Here is a 24,496-nt window from a genome sequence, read left to right as displayed (position 1 = left end):
TGACATCAACACATGACTATACTGCGCCGTAGCACGAGGATGACAGCCTACGAATTTTAATTATATTTACTTTTTTTTTTCATTTCACCGTGGCTATGGCAGTATTATTTACTAATGAGAGCGTACGCCTATGAATGCCACATTGGATGAAGGTTACGCCGTCTTGGAGTTACGCATCTCAACGACGTAATATTCCTTGCGTAGTGTGGACGAGTGACACCGAAGCAGCACTTGGGCAAACCAATTAAGATGCTGACAGAGCCGGACTGGCTGTACTCCGGCAGCTCTAACAGCCTTTCCATTACCGGAAAGGGTAACGGAAACGAAATTGAAAGGCTGGTATCGGAAAGGGATAACAAACAAAAATACAGCAGTAACGAAAATGATAACTGGAAGAAAAACACTTCCGTTACCCTTCCCTGAATAAATCCACGATCCCGCGGTGTGCCTGCATGCGGTACAGTACCGAGGAAGCAGGAAAGCAGACAACATAGATTTAGAACGAAAATATTCGTTGTATAATTCAAGAGTCGTTGAAGTAACATATTGCACACCTCAACAAGTATACATACCAAATATAGCGGATGAACTACTAAGCAGCAGCGTGCACTATGCGCGTGGTCAATTTCCTATTACAATGCAACACATTTGAAACCTATCATTGTCCTCAGCATGCCGCCATCTGTGCCATAGAACTTCCAGCTGGGCACTGGAACGTCTCTATGAAGTCCTCAATTTTCCTCAGAGGAGCGTTCACGTTCTCACCATCTCCCCGCGCGTTTTGTGGCATACATTCGCTGTTTACGTACCACATGTAAAACACTTCGCCTAGGGACAACTTCCAGTCCTGCCAGGTTTGCTTGTTGTTCCAGCCACTTCGATCCAACGCGCGTAGGACGGTCCGCACCGCCAGTGTTCTCCTGGACACCTGAGCCGCATCGACGAGGCTGCCGTGGGAGCAGTTTAGCACCCCGTCGGCCTTCGTGGAAGTTTCGTTGCTCCAGTTCCTGCCCGTCATCAAGTATTGCCACAAGGACTCGGCCATTCTAATTCCAACAATAGCCATATTCAGAACCATTCTGTTTGGGCTCTCAAAGTTTGAAGCGGCGTAGTACCTGGACGACACATAGAGCGAATTGTTGACCAGCATCGTGTCCGCATTCTCATTCACGTCCCTGGGAAGTTGCTGTCGTACCTTTGCCTGTCGATACTTGGCTTCGTACGTCAAGCCTCGTAAAAAATTTCTTCCGAACTCGTCCGTCATGTTCGGAAAGTCGATGTCTGTCAAGACATATTCGGACGGCAGCACGAGTCGTATGTTTTGCAACACCGACGACACGAGAGGTTGATCCTCCTCGCTGAAGACAGTCCCGGAGACTTCGGGTGAAGAAATCGATTTCATTACTGCGGTATGGATCTCGATGATGTGGTCGTCCTTCGCCCTGTTCGTCAACTCTGTCGCGTACATGGTCGTTATGAGATGTCCCAGCGATTTAAGTTGCTGGAAGCAGATGGAGTTGAGTCTGTCGTACAGGGAGGAACTTTTGGACTTGCGATTCGGAAGTTTGAACCGTACCAGCGCATTGAAAACAGCGCTGACGGTCATTAGGGCAACGCTTGCCGGTTGGTTCTTGGGATTGGCTAGGACGCTTAGAACCTTCTTCAGTTTCGCGACGTTCGAGATGATGATTGGCTTGCTGGTGTCGAATGCAACAGGTGCTTCATCTTGTAGCTCGTTCCAGGACTCTTGAGGTACATCCGAAAAGATATCCCTGAAAAGACTGAAGTTTTCAAAGTTGTGCGCGTAATCTTGCTCCGGGAGGATATCGTTCACCGCCTTTATGGCATCCTGGTTAACGTCCGTCTTCAAGAGGGAATTAAATGCTGCTATGGCTTCTGTGAAACAAGGATCTGTAGGATCTGGCGCAATAAAGGTGCTGAAACTTATCTTGGAAAACATTTCCTTCGCGTTTACGATCACTGCGATGACGTTTCCAATTCTGTACACCACGTTTGTCCGAAGCAGAAAGAGAGCAACCTCTTGTTGAGTCATGCGGGCTCGAACGGCGAACTCTTCAATGATGCCCGATGTTAGATCACTAGCAAATGTGGTTACCGGCCATATGGTGTTCATGCACGAGTGGTCGTATTGCCAAAGATGGTACTTGTCTTGTGAGGAGTTGACGCTTCCACTCCGACGAATTTCGTGCAGAAGCCGATCGCCGATGCTGAGAAATGGACCTAAGCCGAGCCTTTCGTAGTTAGAGCACACGTAATAGTAGAAATTTCCGCAGGGATCTAGGCTTCGGTCGACGGTACTTGCTAACCGTTTCACCTCTTCCGGGCAGCAAGAGGGATCACCTTGGATGTGGCTGCCACCGTACTTCGACATGTATATCCAAAGGAGGAAAAACAATGCACAAACTAGCGCCGCCATTAAAATTATGATCACATATCTGTGGGCAATGAGGTCGGACTTATACTCTGCACTTCGAGACTGAGTAGCAGGTTCAGGTTCATCTTCCATATCAGTAGTCAGGTGAGATCGCTCAGTGGTACAAACCGTTTTCGAACTCGTCGTCCGTCTTCTTCTTCTTCATTCTTCTTCTTCTTCTTCTTCGTCCCACGGAGAATGGCCATTAGCCCCGCAGATGCTGCCCGTAGATCCTTCTTCTTCTTCTTCCAAGGAGATGATGGCCGTGAGCCACTAAGGGATCCTTAGCCCTATATTTCTTTTTTTTTGTCTGTCAGTAAAAAATTGTTTCTCCGTGCAGTACTACCGTTGAAATAAGAATATTCGAATTTTAACAAAATCTGGGATGTTTTCAGGCGAGCGTCAACCAATTTTGTGTATGTATCATGATGGCCACAATGGCTAGGGGAAGTTGCAAAAACGGTACTTATTTTGTACGAATGCAGAAACATTGCAATTTAAAATGAAAACCATTCCAAGTGAAAAATTTGACAGCAATTTCTCTCTTTCGTGAAGCAAAAGTTCTCGGTTGTGGCCCAGGCACGTCTGAAACGAAAATACATCGTAAAATCTGCATTTCTCATTTGTAGATCTGCCCGCTAACTGCTGATGGTAGAGGAAAGTAATACCGGAACAACAATGCTCACAGTAAAAAAAGGGAAAGAATTGAAAAATAAAAAGAATGAGTAAAGAAAAAAAAATAAGAAAAATGTGCAACCATGGCGGCTGGGCACAATATCATGTGCTACTTCTTCGTCTCCTTGGAATTCCTCATAACAGATGGCTTAATATATTTGCACAGTGTCGTATGACGTTATTAGGAATATGGTACAGTTAGCGAAATTAGGCTTACCTACCCGGCTTCCATTGATATGGCTAGGACCATGCCTTCCCTCTCCCCATTTCAAGACCTCTCACTCCTTCTACTATCCCTATGTGGGCTGGAATTCCGGCTGGGTTTATTAACTTCCTTTCGCCAGACTGAAGACGAGGGCTCGAAAAGAAGTGGTCCAGCGCTGGGTTGATGGCGCTACGAAACGCATCATGTTCGGCTATTTTATTTGTTCTTTCGATGGGATAGCTCCTCAATACCCTTGTCAACTATCGTGAGCTTGAGTAAATTCGGCACACTCTTCACATTAGTGGAGTAAAAACGCGACCTTCACTTGTCATATTTCCGCGTTCAGTTAGTAAAAACTGACATAATAAAACGCGTTCACATCAGGAGATGACAAAAACCTAGTAAGAACAAATGCCGTTGACTGCGTGATTTTAAGTGGCGTAGCTTTTTATTATAGTTTAATGAAACGTTTTCTGGGACACCTTGTATGTGAACCGTCTGCTGTGCATTGTGCGCTAGATACAAAGCAGGATTGGCAGGATCACCATCGTCATCCCCCATGGTTGCCTATGGCAACAAGAGAGATTTGAAAATGGCTACCATGGCTACCGACGAGGACACCGAACTTCGCGATCTGCTTATGGAAATATTAGAGAAAAAGGGAGTTTTGAACAAGATAAAAGTGAGTCATCGTTAAAGTTGCAGTTGCTGAAACTGCAACACGTGAGTTTTTAGGGTCGTCATGGCAGGAACTATCTCAAGGACGGCGTTATAAGCGTTTTGTTTATGTTACAGGCTGAACTGCGCGCCAACGTTTTCCTAGCTCTCGAGGAGCAAGATGACTTCAAAAAAGATGAGACGGAACAAAGAGAGCAAATAAGAGACTACATTTCAGGCGAAACAGGCAGAGTGGCGGTCGCTTTAATTCACGACTTTTTGGATCATTTCAACTTGAAGTTCACGAGAAATGTGCTGGACGTCGAATCATCATGCGTAAGTAAATTCGCATGCCACTTCGCGAACATGTAGCTTGAACACGAGTATGTTAATCCCTTATCGAATTGCTGTGCAGGAAGGCCTCGAAAAAGAGAAACTTTGCTCAACTCTAGGAATCACCAGCGGAACCACCGATCATCCTGTGCTGTTTCAGCTGATCGACATTTTGACTGAACAGACGTTAAATAGAAGCCAACGTGTATGTAGAGATGCAAAATTACCGGAAATTTTGAATCCCTCGAAAAAACTGTTTTCTTTTTCGGTTGTTTTCTGAAAAAATGGAAACAAAAACAAACGCGGTTACTGCTGAGTCGAAGCATTGCCGGCCAAGCTACAGCATACAATGAGCTAGAAACTTTAGTAGTGTTCACCCTCTAGGCATAAATGCAGAGCAGAGCATCCCATGAGACTGCTATTTACTCAGTGATAGGGAATTAGAACAACCCGTCCACTCTGACCAGAACTCCGACATTATGTGAACACGACAGCGATCACTTGAAGCAGCCAGACTGAGCTCTAAGTTGGTAGTTGTTGGCGGACTGGAGGCACCCAAGGCACTATTGGCGGTTTGGAACGTATCGAAGGCACGAAAATTTACATTTTTGAATTCTGTCGCCAGGAAATTTTGGGCAATTTTTCTAGAGACGAGGAAAGAAAACGAAAAAAACTTTTTTTTTTCCCCAAAATTTCAGTTTTTTTTTTTCCTGAGGCTTCGCATCTCTACGTGTATGTGCTTGTATTGTACTGCCTGCATCTTTTGTACTTGCCGGTACATTGTGCTGCCTTCATCCCTGCATTTCTGTGATATCACGTTGTAATTAATCAATTCCCGTTAATTTACTAATAAGGTGGGAAAGCAAGCACCAGGAGAGCTAAGAGATGTCACACAGGGAAACGTAACTAGCCCCGATGCAGCGGACAAAAGTGCTGTCCCTGGAGACAGGACATACCACGTGGAGTTTGAGAACACTCCATCTCGAGAGACAGGGAAAAAGGATGTCGCTTCAGAGCCAGAGAATAATGGAAGGTAAGCCTCAATGCTGGTCATCCTCTCAAGACACGTTTGCTTAGCTCACATACTTTAATCGCTAGCTTAGAATGGGCTGCAGAGGCTGGAGACACCGAAAAAGTGCAACGTTCCACAAAAACTGAATCAGATGATGGAAAATCGGCTATGCAAGCTGGTCCTTCAGGCTCCTTGTCATCCTTGAAATCATTACCTCCACTGAATGGCTTTGTTAAGCAACCTCAAGAACGTGAGTTGCAATGAACTCATGCAGTCTGAGATGCTTTGAATGGTTTGCTGCTGCATTGTCATCTTTTTGTTATCCATTTCACCTTATGGTTTTTCATTCCCCTACACAGCATTAGGAGGAAATGAACACGCCTCCTTGCAGAGGTAAGTTTAATTACACATAAATGTATTGCAGTTTAGTAACATACCATATTCTCTGTTCAGCGATGGTAGAGACTCCAAGCAGGACAATGGCAGGGGTACGGGCTCGAGTAGGAGTGGTTCAGAAAACAACAGCATTGAAGAGGAGCTAGACGAGGACCTTACAAATATAGACGACGTTCTCAATAGCAGCCTCTCACTAGTAAGTTTCGACGTACTCAACCTACTAATTTTTTTTCAGTATTTACCTCATTGTCTGTTCTAATTTCCAGGGTGATATGACAGCGGACCATTCGTTATCTCACGCAAGTAATTTGGAGAGCTGCGACTATGCGGAAAGTTTCCACCAGCCACGAATGTAACATTTAGATACATACTGTTTGTTTCGTGTGAGACTTACTAACAAACAAATTTTATTAAAACTGTAAAAAGACACTGTAAAAAATCATCCTCAAATGACTTGCGACTATGCGGAAAGTTTCCACCAGCCACGAATGTAACATTTAGATACATACTATTTGTTTCATGTGAGACTTACTAACAAACAAAACAAATTTTATTAAAACTGTAAAAAGACACTGTAAAAAATCATCCTCAAATAATTTCAGAGTGCTCTTGCCCAGGTGATGGCAAGTCGGCACACACCCTGATAACAACTTTGCCGACGTTGCTGTTGCTTTCCACGTACTTGTGTGCTTGACTTATCTGCCCGAGGGGGTACACTTTGTCTATGGCCACTTGAAGTTCCTTTTTCGAAAACCGCGGGAGAACGTCTTTCACAAAATCCTTTATCAACTGCGCCTTGTACTGCAAATTTAGAAAGGAACGAGGTTAGAAATGTTTGCAAGACATAAGCGGTATGGACAGCATTTTCCACTGGGGCACAGGAAAAGATATCCTCGGTAGCCAGAAGTCGTACAAGGGGATGTGTCAACGCATCTTTTGTTGTTGTTTTTTTTCTTTTTTTATCTCAAGTACACTTAGACCCTTGTGTTTCCAGGTTTTGTGTTTTTTCAACATTCGAGCGGTAAAAATGGCGTTTTATTTCAGGAGCTCTAACACAGGGCAAAATCTGGTGATATTGCATATTTTGATATATTGATATTTTTTCAAACAGGAAAAAAAAAGCCTCTCAAAATTTAGGTGAGCACAAGATGCCAAGCGGCAGTGCTGAGTACAAAGTATTTGGCATTCTCGAGTTTCACTTAAAATGAGGATGATGGGAGTAAAAACTGGTTCGACTGTGTTTAACACCAAAACAGAATGCTCTAAGGCAGTGTTCACACGGGTCAACTTTTTCCAGCAACTATGAGCAATTTTCGAGTTGCTGACAGTCTGCCAACATCGGCAACCTCCAGCAACTCAAGCTCGGAATCGTTCCCAAACCGAAAACTTGCTTGTGCACCAGAAAATCAGCAAAAAGAGCATTGCCACATGACTCCCGATGGCGTGGTGCGATTTCTTTTCGTGGGTACATGGGTTCGAAACTTGCATGCGCAGCTGAGAAATAACTTTTTTTTTTTACGAGCATCACGTAAACATGTCAATAGCCATTTTTTGAAGATCGTGATGATCTTTTGGTGTAATAAACTGACTAAAATTTTATAAACAGCAGCTAAGGAAACAGGCACAAGTACGATTCGAACCCACATTCTCCGGTCGCCGTAAGGTTGCTTGTGGGTGGAGCTACCTAGTTGCTACATGTGAAAACGGTCTCTAAACTGCTCATAGGACGTTGTTTCGAGTTACTTCAAGTTGGTGGGAAAAGCTGCCCCGTGTGAACGCTGCCTAAGTATACATAAAAGACAAAGTAGGCTCTGGTACACATGGTATACTCTAAGGATACCGCATTCAGTAGCCGCACCTCAGTACTCCGAGAGCGCAGTGTTGTGCCTTGTAGTCGAACACGCTTGCGCAGTATCAGGCTTAGAAACTCTGACGATTCAATTTTGGAGCCGCTCATGAGGCCGTAGAGCACCCAACATCCATCAACGGCGATCATGCGGCAGTTTTCGTCCAACATGGAGCGTCCGATGCAATCTAATAGGATGTCTACGCCATGTCCTGCGGGTGTAAATCGTGATATTAGTCTTCTGCGGACCACCACCATGACCTACTACATTATAACGACCGTGTCATAATCGGGAAATCCCTATGAGGAGTCCGTCCACACAATCCGCTTTCGGCGCTACTCGTCGGCCCACGAGATCGACATCGTGATTGGACAATGGAAATTTGAACGCACAGAAGCAGACGTATGACTACTGTAGCAGACGACAGCAACAGCTCCTATGAAAAAGTGTAGAATGACGACGATAATCAACTTTAGAATGAAACATCTTGGATTGGGAACACTGGGACATCCACCGCTTGTACAAAAATACTAATGTAAGCTGAAGTACAAAGTATCGTAAAATTCGAAGAAGCAATAACCGAACCGACGAGTAGCGCCACCACCAACTTCCAAATGCGGTGCTGGAAAGGGGTGCCTATGACATGGTCGTTATAATCCAGTAGGTAACGTCACCACCACACGAGGTGGCAGCTACTTGCCCTGAGTAAATTTTGAGACACGCTCAACTATGTTATCCTTCTTGTAGTTGTATGCAGCTGCAGCGCCCAGTTGAGTTGCCCTCAGTAGCTTGTCAGCTGCTCCTGCAATGACGATTGGCTCGGCCCCTGCAAGGCGGGCCAGCTGCACGACAGCTAGTCCCACACCACTGCCACCAGCGTGAATGAGTACTTTCTGGCCAGCTTTAACGTCGGCTGCACACACAAAAAGAGGAACAATTTTCGGGGGCTTGTGGCACGGAACGCAGCATGCGGAAGTATTGCGGAAGGATGACAATGTCGATGCTGCTATGATAGATGCTCACCGACTTTGTATAACAGTTGGTAGGCAGTGAGCCACGCTTCGGGTATTCCTCCGGCGTCCTCGAACGTCATGCTTTCAGGAATTTCCATCACGTGGTCTTCGTGCACTGTCACAAACTCTGCGTAGCCTGTTTCACCAATACAGGTATTGACTAATTGACGATACAATACATTAATACGCACAATAGCTGACTAATTGCAAAGATGAAGCATCAGGATGGGACAGTGAACCCCAAAATGTTGCGTCCCATACTTTGGTAAATTAAATCTATCACAAAACGGGAAGCCCTCACCTGGGGTGTCTAGTACACCTAGATTTGACATTGTATAAAGCTGAAAGATGAAAGTCACTGAAAAGGTTAGCCAGCTGTAGGACTCGAACCCACATCTTCTGGATTACCGGTCCAGGGCTCCACCAATTGAGCTAAGCTAACACGCCTTCTCAGCGACTTCCAGGGTGCGTCATCTGAAGGGGCAAACCAGTCACTCGCTCTCACTCATCCTCCTTTCACTCTTACATTTTTGCACACGCATACACACATTCATACATACAGGGATCGATGCAAGCGGCAAATGTTGAACATGAGAGAACTGATGTTCTGAGGCTGGAACAACATAGAAGGGACAAACACAAACAGGCCTCATCTTTCAACTTCAGGCCTTGTTTGTATTTGTCCCTTCTATGTCGTTCCAGCCTCTGAACATCAGTTCTCTCATTGTATAAAGCCTTTTTTTTTTGCAATGTTCGCTTCCAAGCTCTTGTGAGGCAGCCAGTGTAGTTCAATAGGTCCATTCGAGAATGTTGAAATAGGTGTTCACTTTACCTCCACCCGAAAGCAAGGCCATGACACGATCCCCTTCCATCCAACGTGAACAGCCTTCTCCGCACTTTTCAACCAGCCCCGCGGCTTCCAGGCCCAAGATCTCACTGGCACCTGGTGGTGGAGGATACATGCCTTTCCGCTGCATGAACATTTACAGGATTATAGCACTTTTCACTGCTCCACGCGATGCAGCTGAAATCACGCGTAAATACCGAAATTTGTAGAGATACAAGGACAGTTGCTTTTATTTTATTTTTATTTATTTATTTGCACTAATTCCAGTTCAACAAGCAAGTGATTCGATGGTTAAGTTTAGAAACCGTGTCCTACAGTTTTGTGCCAATGTTCCGTGCCAGATCTGTTAACGTAGCTTAATACGACAAACACGTGCCTGCATAAGGTCAGCTCTATTGATAGATGTTGTGTGTACTCTGATAAGGATCTCCTTTTCTTTGAGGACTGGCTTTTTCACTGGGCTTATGTGCATCTGTTCAGGACCACCACCAGAAACATACTCCACCGCACGCATCAAATCTTCGTTCTAGAAAACAAAAAGAGGCATTATTCAATAGTCACCCCCCCCCTGCGTACTAGTGCATCGCATAGAAATGCAGTTGTCCTTGAGATACTGGACACCTGAGTGTAAATTATTAATATCGGTAGCTTTGTCCCGCCTTGAAATGTGATGATGACTTATCGTAGCCGTTCCTTTTTTGTGTCGCTGAAAGAATTTCAACCTGAACACGCAGCCAAAGTAAAGTGGAGTGAGGGAAAGTGTGGTGGCATTGAAACGAAAAACTTGGCAAACTACACAGGATTGACTGGTTTTGTAATCAGAAGTGTGTCATCCAACTTTGTGGATGCTTTTGTGCAAGGCACTTTGTACACAATGCTGATGTTTTTCCTTTTTCTTTCTCTTTTTTTTTTTTTTTACACAAGCTTCCATGGGCAGAAGGGGAGTGTCTGTGTGCAAAGGCACCCACTTGGGACACGTGGGCAGCCGGTGTGGTTGCATTCTGATCGAACTAGAAAATTATCTTGCATAGAAGAGCTCATGCACAGGAGAAAAAAAAATTGCCAGTATGTGAGGAACACAGCATTTCATGCAAATCTTGACACAATAAATATGAAGAAATAGCCTCAGACATTGAACTACCATTTTTGAAAGGCCACTGTTCTTTTTTGTCCACTGGGCTTTGTTGAGTATGTCCCCCACCACAATGTACCCCAACCAGGGATTTTTAAAGGAGAGGGGGACTGCCCCCCCCCCCCCCCCTCAGGCTGGCTACTGCATGCACCTCTATAAAATATATGCAAGACAGCAAATTTTGGGTATGAGTAGTGACAACAAGCTTATAAGTTTTTTTTTGTTTTTTTTTTGGGGGGGGGGGGGGGTTGCTGACAAAATCCTTGCCCCCCAACCACCAACAGGCCGAGGTAGGAAGCTCTGCTCATCACGGACAAGAAACCCACACAGTTTACATTTCGAGAAATTTCGTTCTTTTTCTCCATTTCCTAGTCACATTCTACTCATCATGAGATATATGTTTAGTGTAACTGATCTTACCGGGGACTTTTTATCTTTTCCTTCGAGATTCATCGCCATTCCGTAACGTCAGGAGGGCACAGCAAGAAGGCGTCAATGGTTCGATTGCTCTTGCACGAATAAACAACACAAAGCACGCACGCCCTGAGCACGCGGACGTCGTCGGTGCATCAGATAGCGGATTCCGATCGCTGGGCTGGATGATCCGGCACAGCCGTTCTCTCTACACGGTTCGTCGCAGTTCGTCGTTCGCCGTAATCCGTATGCCTTGTCGTCCACCAATCGCCAAGGCAGGAGAGAGGAGATTGTTTTGAGGATGCAGCGGCCTCTTCTGTGGCGATTGCCAACTGTAGGTAAACGCATCCTGAGCGGCGCTGTCGGTTGTTTATGGCGTTGGATTCAAAACTGGATTAGAATTTGTGTTGCGAAACGTGGAAGCACGCACAACTCAGCGTCGGATATAACGTTTCGAGCACATTTGATTTGCACTTTGGGTTGTCCGGTAAGTGGCCGTGGCATCACAGCATTGCTGCACGTCGCAAGGTTTTCGCGCTCTTGGCCGTTTCACCTGCTAAGCCTAAACTGATATTGTTAGGCCTAGTTTCATTTGCAACTGCTGGCTTTCCGCAACAACTACGTTAACGGCATGCATGAACCGGCACTTTCCGATCGTTGTGTACAAATGTGCTTAAAATTTAAAATTATCGAACGTACTCAACGAGAACTGGGTCATTTTCTTTGCTCAAGCTTGTAGCTCTTGTTTTTAAAATGATTGTCGCCATTTGTATAACTACGCTGCCCGCGCTCCTCGGGCATCAAATTGGCCACGCGTGCTTGCTTCTGTGCATTATTATGATCGTGTTACGATCATCAGAATCGAAAGTTTCAGATTGGTCAGGCGCGCGGCTTCCCGTCTGACACATAACCTTGAAGCCGTCCACTGCATACGCTGTTTGTTTACTTTTCGTGAGCGGGCTTCGGGCCCGCTAATCTTTTCAGCTTCGATGATGTCTGGCGTGGTCTCTTGACACGTACAATAATGGCGCTGCAAAATGCAGAGTGTTAAAGTGTAAACTGATTGCGTGATCCCATCCTCTCATTTTTGTGCAGGTACACATGATTGTTGCCTGCGAAGTGCTTTAGAGGCGTAACGAAGAAAAAAAAAAAAAAAAAAAAGCCATCCCGTGAGTTACAACTTGGAAGTCACCATGCCGCGTAAACCTCGAAACCAGGCTGCTACGGAGAAGGTAGAAGCCGCCAGCGTTCCGGCGGAAGATGGCAAGGCTGAAGACACGGTGCGTGTGTTTACGTTTCTGAGCGTGGATAATTTGAACGGCGATGACCGTTGGAAGGTGCTAGAAGCATGCGCTCGAGGCGACACATGTGTGGGACTTGGTGAAGTTGAAGGGCGGAGTTTGTTTGTATGACGCTCGCACCGACTCCGAAAAGCAGCTGTACTAAAATGCGAGATGTAGATTTTCCTCCGTTATTTATGGTTGTGTACTAACAAATAAATTTTCCTCGTTTCGTGTTTTTTCTTTTAAGCCCCTTTTGTCTATTAGGGATAAAAGCACTTTTTCGTGGTAATATATTCAAGTACAAACTCGTTTTTATTGTCATCTTGCACACACTTATCAAATTTTCGATATTCTTATTAGGCACCCACTCCGCAGGCCACCCCACGTCGGTCTTCTCGCCAGACAACCAAAGCTGATTACTCCGGCCGCTCACGGCGCAGCTCCACCGCAGCTCAAACTGCGGCCTCGAAAGCAGAGAGCAGAACAAGTGAATGCAATTCACCAGTAGAATCACCAGCTACCCGAGTGAAAAGTGCACGCAGGGCCTCGGGACAGGTGAGTACCCAAGACAAAAGCAGCTTCTTTGCCTTCCTGCAGCATTCTCGGCATCGTTTTTTCTAATTTTGCTTCGTTGTTAGAGCACTCCTTGAGTTGATCTGAGCCATGAAGTTGGCTCCGTGTGCATAACATCTTTAAGTGTGCCCAGCCGTTTTTTGGAAGTAAACTGTAATCATCTTTCCTAAATGTTATTTTCCAAGGGTACAAGACGTGAGATGCCGCATTCACGGGCATCTTCAAAAAATGTGAGCATTTCAGCCAGTTTTGTTGAAACTTTCTTCTAGCCCACCTGTATATAACGCAAAGACCGGTCTTTGATTTGATGAGTATCGACCTGAAACATTGCCAGTTTATTGCTATTGTTGGCTATTTTGTCAGCATGGTGTTGTATACGACGTGCGGCATATGTGCATTTGCTGATTGTGCTGATAGGACTATCTTAACGCTTGGATTAGTTCTTACTGAAATACAGTCAGAACTCAGTTTTCCAAGATGCCCCTGACTTCTGTATGTATTCTTGCTGAGAAGGAACACAGTTTCTCTTATCTGCGCTCTCTTTAGCGGAAGATATGATATCTGAAACAAAATATTTCACTAACCTTTAACTCACGGGTTTAAAAGTGTATAGGGTAACTTCTTTGATATCATAACAAGATAACAACAAGATTTGATAACAAGACAGCATTTTCTACATATATAGTACTGTTTTTGTGCACCATAGTAATCTTCATCGAAATGGTGCAAAATTTCTTTACCTGATCTGATTAGCAGCACTTGCATGTCTTGACTGTCAGGTTAATAATCCAGTCACAGACCTTTAGATCGTGACATCACTGGAAACCAACACTTGTGCCATATTTTCAAATTTCGAACTGTTTTGGTAGATGACATGGAAGTGTTCACATGCTCAAGAGTGGAATACTAGTAAGGCTCCATGGCGCACATGGCTCTACATGCCAATAAAGTGCACATTCCAGTGAAGTTGGGATGGAATATGTCGGGAAAGGGTAATGTGACAGCAGTGAGCAGCAAAAAAATGAGCCCTATTTTTAGCAAACACATTTTAAAAATGAAACTTTTTGATGAGAAGTGTACAGGAATGAACAAAATATGTGGAAAGCTTTCTGTTCTCGGGTTACATCTGGTTAAAAAGAAAACGTTTCTACCCAGGATTTGCGTTATTGTCAGCTTGGGTAAAACCTGAAAAAGCCAGAAAATGAACTTCCCAAAATGCAAATTCATTCAGCTAGCAATACAAGGACTGGAGAACCATAAGCAGCTTACATCTAGCATAGCTGCTCACCATCTCATGTTCATCTGAGATGGAAGAAACACTGCTTAATTTTCCACCTTAAAATCTGCTTCTTGACCCATTACCACCCGGTTTTACAGCTCCTCAGATAAAACCAGATTTTTGCCCCCACAGTTTTCAGAAAACATGGACCCCCCCAAAATACAGGTGTCTGAATGTGTGTGACTAGATGCCCATAAGTCAGCATGAAAACCTGTTGTAATGTTAAATCTGAAGTTTCATTTCTACAGTGGACTCCTCCTAAAGGGAACTCCAAGGGTGTGGAAATGTTGTTCCATTTATCAGAAGTTTCATTTAAGCAAAGTACGCAGTTTCCATGAAATGTGACTTTATTTCAAGGTTGTGGAAAGATAACTTCATTTCACAAAAGTACGGGCACTGGAATCCGTGACGATATGACCTCTGCAAAGACAAATAGACTTACTTGATGACCTTTATTCTTACACTTTGTTCTTGTCAAACATTTCTGCTACCGAAACGCGTTTATTCGCATAGTGTATGACTTGGCATTGCAGACACCTGCTTTCACAAATTTTCATTTGACTTCACGTTAAGCCTCTGTAAGCAAAATATTCCCAAAACTCGCTCCCACACAAATTCGCGAATTATTAAGACCGCGAAGTGAAATTAACCACTTTTACAGTATACAGGAATTCAGTCAACCAAAGTGGACCTATTTTGTTCCGTTTATCCGTAATTTCGTTTCAACCGAGTTTCGTTTAGTGGGAGTCCGCTGTACATCCGCGGTGCTGACAAAACGAGTTCAGCTGGCGTTTCGCGGTAGATGCGCTGTAGACGGACGTATTCTGTTTTTTTGTTCCAGATAAACTACGAAGAAAGCGACGGAGAAGAAGACAACAGGGATGAGGATGAGTACAAGCTGGACGACGAGTCTGAGAACGAGTCCAACTCTGGTGACGGAAGACGGCGTCGCGGAAGCAACGCCGCGACTTCGAAGACGCGTTCGTCTCCCCGCACGCCACCCAAAGGAAGAGGCAAGGGACGCCCCCGTGGGTCTACGCGTTCCGCAAAGAAAGACGAAGAGTCTGCCGAGGAAGAGGACGAAGATGCCCCCTCACCACCCAAGAGGACCCGCGGAGCAACGCCAGCAGCTGGAACAGGTCGTCGAGGTCGAAGGGCCGCAGCTGCTCCGGTGCAGGAGTCTCCTGCCCCGTCCAGGAGGAGTGGCAGGCGGGGCCGCAAGCCCGCCAAGGAAGAAGAACCAGAAGAAGTGGCGGAGGAACAGGAAGACGACAGGAAGCGGAAAGCCAGTCCCGACGAAGATGCTGACGAGAGACAGGACAGCAAGAAGGCGAAAGTAGGGAAGGCAGAGGGAGAAAACAAAAAGGTGGAGGAAGAAGAGATGGAAGAAGATGCAAAAGACGGTGAAGTAACAAAAGAAGAGAGTGAGAAGGGAGAAGAGACAAAAAATGAAGGTGCTACGACAAAGGTTGCGAAGGAAGAGGAAAACAAGCATGAGGAAAAGATGGAGGTTGATGAGGAAAAGAACGAGGAGGTTGTGGAGAAGGCAGCCGGTAAGTTTTAATTTTTCGTGCTTCAGTGGGTTACCTTGTGTGATGGTGGTGCATGAAGGCAGCTCAGTTTGAGATGTTTGTTGTAGAGTCTGCAATTGATTTTTTTTTTTTTTTTTTACTAGCCCCCTCTGCGTCCAGTGTATTTCCATTTCAGACATTTTGGACTGCTTCCTAAGAGAAGGGCTCAATTTTAGGTACAGTTTCAGTTTGTCCCTGCCTTGTTTTTCGGGCTGAGCTGTCTCGCGTGAGCTGGAGGCACTGCGAGAGCGAACCCGGCGTTTCTGTGATAGTGCGGAACTCATATGTGCATGCTCGATTACTCTGCTTCAAATGCGTTCCAACACATTATTTCTAAATACAGGAAGTAAAAGTAGTAAAGTATTATCCTCTACATCTACTATGAGCCAGGGGGACTATATAAAACCTGAAACCTCGCAGAAAGCTTGGACAACTGTGGTAGTGACAAGGGTGTTGTTTATGCTCCCTTGTCCGTTGGTGGTAGCCAAGTTATTGCACCTGCCACCGCATGTACTACGTTCCAGCAACTGTAGTTGTAATCTGAAAGTTCAAATGCCATTAAATATGATAGGCAGCAATGAGTACTGTGGTTGCTGATACTTAGAGCCTGAACTTTTCGGGAAATATTTTCTTCTAAATTCTGGGGCGTAAAAATCTGGTAAATAAACGTGCACAAAATTCATGTGAGTTCGGGTGAAAGAATCTTCCAGCATGCTAAGTTCGGGGAGAAATCGGGCTCAGTTACTCAATCTCTTAACTGTAGTGGTTTGGTACAAACGGTGATGTAACTACACATGCTGCCAAACAAGTAAGTTATTGCATTCCTGTAGACGTCCCAGTGAGGGCAATTTGCCGGATAAAAATTGGGTTTCACCCTAAAGAGGCAACCTTCAATTTGGGGTGCAAATTTGGGGAAGAATCGGGTAAAACCCTAAAACTTCAGGCTCTACTGATACTGCGATCTATACATTGCGGGACGTGCGAGCACGGCCAAGGAAGACCTGGAACTTAATGCTTAGCCGTTGGTCATTCTGCAGCATTAAAAGCTTTAGATTTTTTTAAATATATATTTTGTTGTTGTTGTTGTTGTTGTTGTTACACGAAATACCAGGAGTTTAGCAAATCCTGTCAGTTCGGATTTACAGGACGGCATCCTTTTCCTCCCACAGAAACAAAGCAGGATGCGAAACCGGAACCAGAGGCACCGAAGGACACTTGTCCGAAGGATGCTAACCCGCCCACGAAGGATGATGCCTCGAAAACGGCACCGCCGCCACCCTCGGACAAAAAGGAGCCAGTCCCTCCGGAGCCAGTCACTGCGCCTCCAGCTCCCCAACCCCCTGCCCAACAACCACCGGCGGAACCTCCGAAGCCTGCCGAGCCCATCAACGTAGCCACCGTCAACGGCACGGAGACGTCCAGCGTATCTCCTCCGCCGAAAGAGAACGGCAGCACCCCGGATGGGCCCCAGTACTTGTGCAACCCATCCGTCAGCCAAGCGGACCGCGAGCGTTTGCAGGGCAAGGCCTTTCAGGTCGTGTCACTCAGTGTGGAGGGCCTGATGAAAGGTGGCGCCGAGGGTGCAGCGAAGGAAAAGTTCTTGTCTGAAGTCAAGAACCTCAACGCCGATGTCCTCTGCTTACAAGGCGTTACGTCGGAGGAGCAGTTTGGCGCCCAGCTGCAGCCAGGTCTGGATGCGTTAGGTTACAAGGGAGTGGTCAGCACGAGCGGAGGTGCAAGCGGGCAGGCAACGCTGGCCCGTGCGTCTCGCTTCGTTGTGCAGTCCCACGCCGGTGTGTCCCTGCAGAGCCTCATTGCCAAGGTATGGGTCTCTTTACTTGGCGTTTTTTCAGGGTAGCTGGATCTGTTTAGGGCAATTTTTTTTTCACAATTTTTTTAACAATTATTTTTAACAATTTATTTTTTAATTTAATTCATTTTTAATTTTAATTTAATTAATTTAAGTTTTTTTTTTTTCTTCACCTGCATGCGTCTAGTGTCCCTGCCGGTCCTAGCGCTTCACGCAGAAGTATCACCCTGCTAGCTTGAGGTTTCTGCTTTGTTAGTTTAGTCACCTTGTTGACAGCTTGCTCGATGTAAGATTGAGCGAGCTGATGGATTCGTGTTAACAGACTGCAGTCAAAAACATTGCGCAAGAAACTGGCACTTTCTGCTGATAAAACGGGGAACGGATGATTTGATGGGAAATAACTGGAAAATGGCCCGGTGTGCTCCGCATGTGTCAGACTTCTGTCTTCTGAGCATGCATGGCGTACAAAACACACTAACTACTAACGCATAACTCTTCACACTTATTCTATTGATGAAATGAGATAGAAATAGTGTACCAGTAGAATGCCTTCAGTCATATTGTTTTATTTGTGTATAATATGCACTCTTCACTTTGGAACTGACAGTTCTGTGGAATATGCTCTGCCTGCAGGACTTGGAAGCATCCCCATTAGAGCAAGCGGACCGTGATGCTGTTGCGGCATACCTGAAACCCGCCGGGGAGGCCCACATATTGACCACACGTTTGAGTGCTGTAGCAGACGGACCACAGAAGACCCTGCTTGTAGCCAACTGTTCTCTGGTGCCAACGGACCCCAGTGGGCTTGCCATACAGGTAAAGTCATTTGTTACCTTCAGAAACCAAGAAAATGATAGTCTTGCATGGCCAGTACAGCAAAAACTGCTCATGATGACTCTAACAGGAGTTGTAACTATAAAGATTCAGTCAGCAAGCACTTGGAATTGCGCAGATGAACAAATGATGAGGCTTGATTGTGCATGTTTTTGTCTATTCATTAAGGCCGGTGTACTGCTGAGTGGGAATTTTGCTTGTCATGTTGGATAACAGTGGATTGGATAGTGTTGTCCAACTAAAAAGTGTTGTTGGAAAAAGTCACTCTTTTTAAATACTGTATTTACTTGCGTATAGGTCACATTTTTCCCCAAAAAAATGCTTTTTTTTTTAGTTAGGGGTGTTGCGTACTATAAGTGGGTAAAAAATTGAAACTGCACCTTTATTCCGAGTCATTGGTGTCAGACCCCCCAGAAATCAATTATATTTCGTCTCGTCGTCATTGCTGACCAAAGAGCAGGCGAGATCCCGGTCACTTTAAGACTCTTACTGGTGATCTCGGGACTGTCACTGGTGGCAATTCCCATCTTGCAAACCGTTTGTCGTGCACGTGTCTGTGTTATTTCGCATGACACTGCTAGGCCCCTATGTCTAAGTTTGTGCACGGAAGTACCAAAAATTTGGGGCCCTCAAGTTAGGGTGCGTTCTGTAAGCGGGTAAATATGGTATGTGCTTATGTACTGCTTAGATAACATGCTGCAAGTACAGAAATAGTTGCAGAGGCTCGACTTCGAGCACACGCGTAGCTCCGCTAATGCAAAGCACTACTGGAGAAAACTCCAGAATGTCTCGGATGAATACTTTTTGTTTGCATTGAGACGAGGACGTTCACACAAAAAGTACTGTCAGAGCATTGAAGCATTTCCACAAATGAGAGGTAATTTGCTTGATTTTGTCCCCGATAGACTTGCTGCTTAGCACGAGAACTGTGCCGTGAGCCAAGCCAAGGCCGGATACTTGCCGGACAGTTGCACCTGCAGGCAGGTAGTGCTGCCCATCAACTTCTGCGGGATGGGTACCTGGACGACGACATGATTGAGGACCTGCAGCGACGGAAGGACGTACCGTTACCTGGCAAGGAGGTCAGTGACGCTGCGCACTATAATACTATTTCTAGTGCCAAAGATGCACCCTCAGATCACATAATGCACAGTTCCATGACAATTAACAAATGCAGTGACGTTTCCTGAGGCACACCTTAGGCTAAGCTTTTTCTGCATGTTGTGCTCTATACTGACTTGTGAACATATTATGTGATATGTGGTACTTCAGCAGGGAACATTTCCCTACACCTTTTATCATTTTTGTGGATGTAGTGAGATTATGTAAAAAAAGAAAAAAAAAAGGAATGCTAGTGTCCCGTGTAGCACAACCACTTAAAAGAGCCTTGCTTCGTGCTGGAAAATTGCTGCGGATAATTAATTGACAACTATTCCTTACTCCAGAATGCAGCCCTCATAAACCTGTTATGGAAGGCGTTTCAACACACATCTTCAAGTTTGAGAAGTTGCTACGCAACAGTCAAGGTGCGTGCGCTTCTTTATTTATTTTGGTTGCCATTGGAGCATACAGTGTCTGCAGAGTGACTTATTTCATGTCACAATTGCAAGGTTCGGTGGGAAAGCTCTAAATAAGGCTGTTCAGTGGACTTTCGCGGGTAATTGTGAGCAATTTAGTGGATATGGCCAAGTTGTTTTTTGGACAGATGCCCTTTCTAATGAAAACGGAGTATATTAGTAAATTTTTATTCAAGGTTGAGCTTTGCTCATTTGTTTTTTGGACATAGTAACAAATCCTTCTCTGGTGAATGTAGAGGCATAATGAAATCAGATCTGGTTTGATCCTGTGCAATGAAGTTTTGTGACAGAGTGGCAAAGAATGGGCTATAGATCATCACCATATCCTTTCCCTCGCTGTAAGGCCCTCTAGAGTTGCACATCAGGCAGTAAAAACGCAAAAAAAAAGGTAATGGCAACCCTACTGGGCTTCAAGGTAAAACCAAGATGTTTTCTGCTTGTCTTAGCAGCAGAAACAGAAATGCAAGTCATGAGATGTCCTCTGAGAGGGCTGACCACATTGATTTATTTACCGTACCGTACCGTAAGGAGGTGGAAAAAACGTCGTAAGAACATGTGCCGGTGTCCGAGTGATTGTAGGTGGCGTAGCGTTCTTATTATAATTCAAATGAGACGTGTTCTTGGGAGACACCCCGTATAATTGGTGCATAGGATCAATACTAAGGGTCCAACATACTTGTGCAAAAAGATCACTGGTGGCAAGGCCCACAGTCTATCGCTGAACGTCCTCGGTGCCGTTTGTTCACGAGAAAAAGTTTCCTGGTAGCCTGTTCCGTTCTTGACTTGGAATAACGTCTTCCCTTTGTGCATGCCAGTCCTCTGTGTACCGGGAGTACGGAGCACCAACATTATAGCAATACAACTAAGTTGAGTGAAGTTAACTGTATGTACAAAAAAGAAAAATGAATGACCTTGGCGGATGCAGGGAAGCGAACTCCAGGGCTCCTCTTCTCTGGCGTGGTATAGTTCGGACAGCCTGCAGGTGCTCGGTGTATTGGATCCCGCGACGTCGTCTGCTTTGTCGCCCATCAAGGCGACACTTGTGTTCTCAGACTGAAGCACTTCATTCAGACAGACAATTCTCTGAATCACCTTCTAGAGTTGGACTATCCCTACCCACACATGGATGCTCGGTGAGAGATATACATACATGCTGCTTTTATGAGCTCTGTTTCTTTTTTTAAAATTTCCATATTTTTTTTTTTTTTTTTACAAGTGCCCTCCTTGAGAATTTCTTCTTTACCTTTTTTGGAAGTCTCGGAAGTTGTACGGTGAAAGGGAAGGTATAGACAGTGCGTGCGGAATTGGCGTAGCGTATCAGGCGGTCCCGGCGTCCCATGTTGTGCAAAGTAGTTTTTTTGGCGTTGCTTATAATTTGTTCCTGGCCAGTAACATTTGTAAATACATGGGTGTCCAGTTTGGGGAGACCTCTGACCTTTGATATATGCGCCCATCTTTGGCACAGAGAGAGAGACCGGGGAGGTTTGCGTTCTGATAAGTTGCAATTTTTGTGTTTTTAGTACTTTAATGTTAGGACAATTTCCGCCGAGGAGTTTCTACAAAGAACCCGTAGAAGGGTTGTCTTTTTCTGTCAGGCCCTGCTGAAAGATTTTTTTATGCTACTGCCTGTAATATACAATACTGCGTAACGTAGGTTTCTTTTGATTGAGCATATATCTGAATTGTCACCTTATTGGTCAGCTGACAAAGTTTGTATTTGTAAAACACCTCACATGCATATGCTGTCACACGTCACTCACAAGTGAGAGGACATTGTTCCTGCGACTTGGTTCTGGTGAGAAACAAAGTATATGCAACAGTGCAACAGAAATGTTTTGTTCTCATTTACATGTCAACAAAGTTGTTACTTGCATTCTTGGCTGGTATTTGTCTATTTTAGCTTTGACTGTCTATTCACGATTGTCTGAACCTCAGCTGTACAATGACTACACTGTAGGGGGCACATTTATGAGTTTGTTCTGTACTTCAGCAGAGGACACTTATGTGTTGTCCATTTTAAACATTTTGTCACTTAGAAAAATGCGGGATTATCAGCCATCATCACCATCTCGCGTATTGAAATCAAGAATTGTCTTGTACATACATATAACCTCCATAGTGATCTGTAGTAAATGGATGAGGGTCATATTAAATTCACTGAAAATGTCGGGATCTTTGTATCTTTTTGGTGTTCTCATACACAACCCTTGTATCAAAACACTAACGGTGGCAGGAAAGGAGGACCTTTTACTGAGTTTTTTTTTTTTTTTTTAAACTACATGAGTTGTTGAAACTGCCGAACATCCCACTACTCATTGTGAACAAATAAGGCAGGCTAGACACGTGAGGCACAAGGTAAGTACAGGATTTTTTATTTATTTTTTTTGTAACCATTTAAGAGTGGGCTACAAGTTGTCGTGCTTAGAGCTGACACCTGTTTGGATGCCACAAACTTTTTTTCTTCTTTTTCTCTGTACCTTACCGATTTCTTTTTAGCTTTAGTGGACCTACCCTAAGCGAAAATCTGCCATCGTGGCAGTGTTTCTGCACAGAACAAAGATGAGACCTTTACGTCTGTCTGGCAAAATACAGAATTCTTGTTGGCAGCGCGAGGGGGCACGGCACGTCGGAGTTGCTCGTATGACTGGATAGTGCTCAGCGGGATTTTGCATATAGGCAGTTTATATTAGCTCTAGTCAAGAGTCCCTTTAAAATCAAAACGCCCTCTGTGAAAATGTAACACATGCACAGAGGTCTTGATGAGACATTGCCACCGAATTTGGGAGACAACTGAGAGGGGAATTTTTTTTTTTTTTGTATGTATGTGTACTACACAAAATGCCAAGAATAAGTACAAAGAAAACATGGTGTTTAATTACAAAAATGGAATTGTAAGATCATCTTTAAACTGAAACTGCATACTTGCACATAATACTTTTATCCTTAAATGTGTGTGTGTGTATGAGAGAGAGAGAGAGAGAGAAAAGAAAATTCTGCATTGTCGCTGGTGGGATTTTAGCGGAACGCGTACATGGTGCAGAGCACCAATGGTGTTTGGGATACAGTTTGTCTGGTATTTCTTCTGTGCTTTCAACTTTTTTTTAAATCTCTCTTTATTTGAAGCAGCATTCCTTGTAAATGTACCATCAGTGTGGTTTGAGACGACCCAACACTGCACACGTTTCCTGACATGTAGATAAATGATGTGACGATGCCTTGTTTAGAGAAGCAGCTGTGCTTCATCATTGTCTGTCGTTCACCTGTCTCAGATATACATTGCTGCTGTACAATAATCCTGCCCGTTATGAACGCTGAGGCACGGATATTATTTCCTGGCCCCGCGTCTTGTTTTGTGAGCTCTTCAAGAGAATTGTATTGCTTTGACTGAATAAACTGTGGCTATTACACATATTCAAGTCTGGTGTCTAGGCTGCGTGCTGAGTGCGGATTGGGGTGGGCAGGTTTTCTACAACTGTACTATGGTGTTGGGACAAGACAACTCTTGCACATCAGCTTCCCTGTGGTGCTTGACAATGTGCGACCTAAATTTCGTCAAGTGGGAGTGAAAATCGTGAGGAATCTTCCCCTTCCATATGGTACCCATGTACAGGATGTGTGTGCAGAAAAACGTGACCCACATTTTTACACGTAACTCGTCGTCTACTTACCTGAGGAACGTCCGGTGCCGTACGATGGCGTATTTATACGTGCGAAAGCTACAAAAAAATTCGGGAAGCCATACTCAGCGTAAAAAAATAAACAGCGCGCGAAAAAACATGGGCTTCCATGCATCAGAATAGGGCGGTCATCACAGTGCATGGTAGTGCATTTCGGTTTCAGGAGAGTTATGTGCAGGCACCGCTAGGGGTACTGCCGATGAGCATCCATGTGGGATATCGTTTCGACTTATGCACCTTACTGATTTCTTTTTAGCTTTAGTGGACCTACCCTAAGCGAAAATGTACCATCGTGGCAGTATTTTTGCACAGAACAAAGATGAGACCTTTATGTCTGTCTGGCAAAATACAGAATTCTTGCTGGCAGCGCGAGTGGGCCCGGCACGTCAACGTTCATGCTCAACGCCTGGCGGTGCTTGAACACAACTCTCCTACGTCCACCATGTTGCCCTATTCTGATAAACGTAGGCCGACTATGTTTGGCAGTGGTGGATGACACCACAGTTCTGGGGTATGTCTGCATTGACTGCCATGACAGCAAGGAATCCAACGTTATCACCCTTGAGAACGGTCGAAGTCCATGCAGAGCTGCTCTGGCATTCTTTAATCAAAACAATCCTCCTCAATGTTAACTTCATCAGTAAACAATTAATCATTAACTTCATTAGTAAACAATCACAAGCTGGACTTTGGGCAAATGACGTCGGGTCGTTTCCCATGGCATTTTTGCCTGCAGTGCATCGCGCCTCTTCTTTTTCTCTCCCCTGTCACGCTTGCTGTGGTGACCCATCGGTTCAGGTTCAGGTTCAGATTCGCCTAATCCCTTTTACAACAGGGCAGACATCCACAAAAAGGAGTCACAGGCGTTCATGCTGGGGGGTTCGTCTTGCGGAGGCGCCACTTGATGGCTCTGGCTTCGGTTGGCCG

The 24,496-nt window shown here is 44.9% G+C and overlaps 4 protein-coding genes across 7 annotated transcripts; 2 read left to right on the top strand and 2 right to left on the bottom strand.

Annotated features, from left to right (window-relative positions):
• Positions 1-500: 500 nt before the first annotated feature.
• LOC135400011 (uncharacterized) lies at positions 501-2,642 on the bottom strand. The gene is made up of 2 exons (XM_064631749.1): positions 1,945-2,642; positions 501-1,896 (listed from the first exon to the last, which is right to left on the bottom strand). The coding sequence occupies exons 1-2, from the start codon at positions 2,525-2,527 to the stop codon at positions 668-670; spliced, it is 1,812 nt and encodes a 603-aa protein (XP_064487819.1). The 5' UTR covers positions 2,528-2,642; the 3' UTR covers positions 501-667.
• Positions 2,643-3,889: 1,247 nt separating this feature from the next.
• Positions 3,890-6,141, top strand: LOC135401422 (centrosomal protein 43-like). The gene is made up of 8 exons (XM_064633829.1): positions 3,890-3,996; positions 4,110-4,307; positions 4,387-4,509; positions 5,159-5,337; positions 5,403-5,566; positions 5,676-5,709; positions 5,770-5,908; positions 5,979-6,141. The coding sequence occupies exons 1-8, from the start codon at positions 3,907-3,909 to the stop codon at positions 6,066-6,068; spliced, it is 1,017 nt and encodes a 338-aa protein (XP_064489899.1). The 5' UTR covers positions 3,890-3,906; the 3' UTR covers positions 6,069-6,141.
• A 103-nt stretch (positions 6,142-6,244) lies between these two features.
• LOC135401421 (quinone oxidoreductase PIG3-like) lies at positions 6,245-11,248 on the bottom strand. Its single transcript, XM_064633828.1, has 7 exons — positions 10,972-11,248; positions 9,796-9,945; positions 9,405-9,543; positions 8,583-8,708; positions 8,260-8,472; positions 7,571-7,770; positions 6,245-6,513 (listed from the first exon to the last, which is right to left on the bottom strand). The coding sequence occupies exons 1-7, from the start codon at positions 11,008-11,010 to the stop codon at positions 6,301-6,303; spliced, it is 1,080 nt and encodes a 359-aa protein (XP_064489898.1). The 5' UTR covers positions 11,011-11,248; the 3' UTR covers positions 6,245-6,300.
• On the top strand, positions 11,185-23,303 carry LOC135401419 (neurofilament heavy polypeptide-like). Of its 4 annotated transcripts, none has more exons than XM_064633826.1 (10): positions 11,185-11,299; positions 12,061-12,245; positions 12,609-12,803; positions 13,007-13,051; positions 14,942-15,653; positions 16,841-17,493; positions 18,115-18,297; positions 19,221-19,397; positions 19,761-19,841; positions 20,818-23,303. In XM_064633826.1, exons 2-10 carry the CDS (start codon positions 12,159-12,161, stop codon positions 20,947-20,949), a joined length of 2,265 nt encoding a protein of 754 aa, XP_064489896.1. In that variant the 5' UTR covers positions 11,185-11,299; positions 12,061-12,158; the 3' UTR covers positions 20,950-23,303. The 4 variants fall into 4 exon arrangements, with proteins under 4 accessions (XP_064489896.1, XP_064489895.1, XP_064489894.1 ...); XM_064633825.1 differs by having other exon boundaries at positions 11,185-11,303; XM_064633824.1 differs by lacking the exon at positions 11,185-11,299 and adding an exon at positions 11,310-11,452.
• The last annotated feature ends 1,193 nt before the right edge of the window (positions 23,304-24,496 follow it).

The sequence above is a fragment of the Ornithodoros turicata genome, chromosome 7, assembly GCF_037126465.1.
Source record: "Ornithodoros turicata isolate Travis chromosome 7, ASM3712646v1, whole genome shotgun sequence".
Lineage (NCBI taxonomy): Eukaryota > Metazoa > Arthropoda > Arachnida > Ixodida > Argasidae > Ornithodoros > Ornithodoros turicata.
The sequence above is the reverse complement of the archived record's forward strand: the minus strand, read 5'-3'. Positions and strand labels throughout refer to the sequence as shown.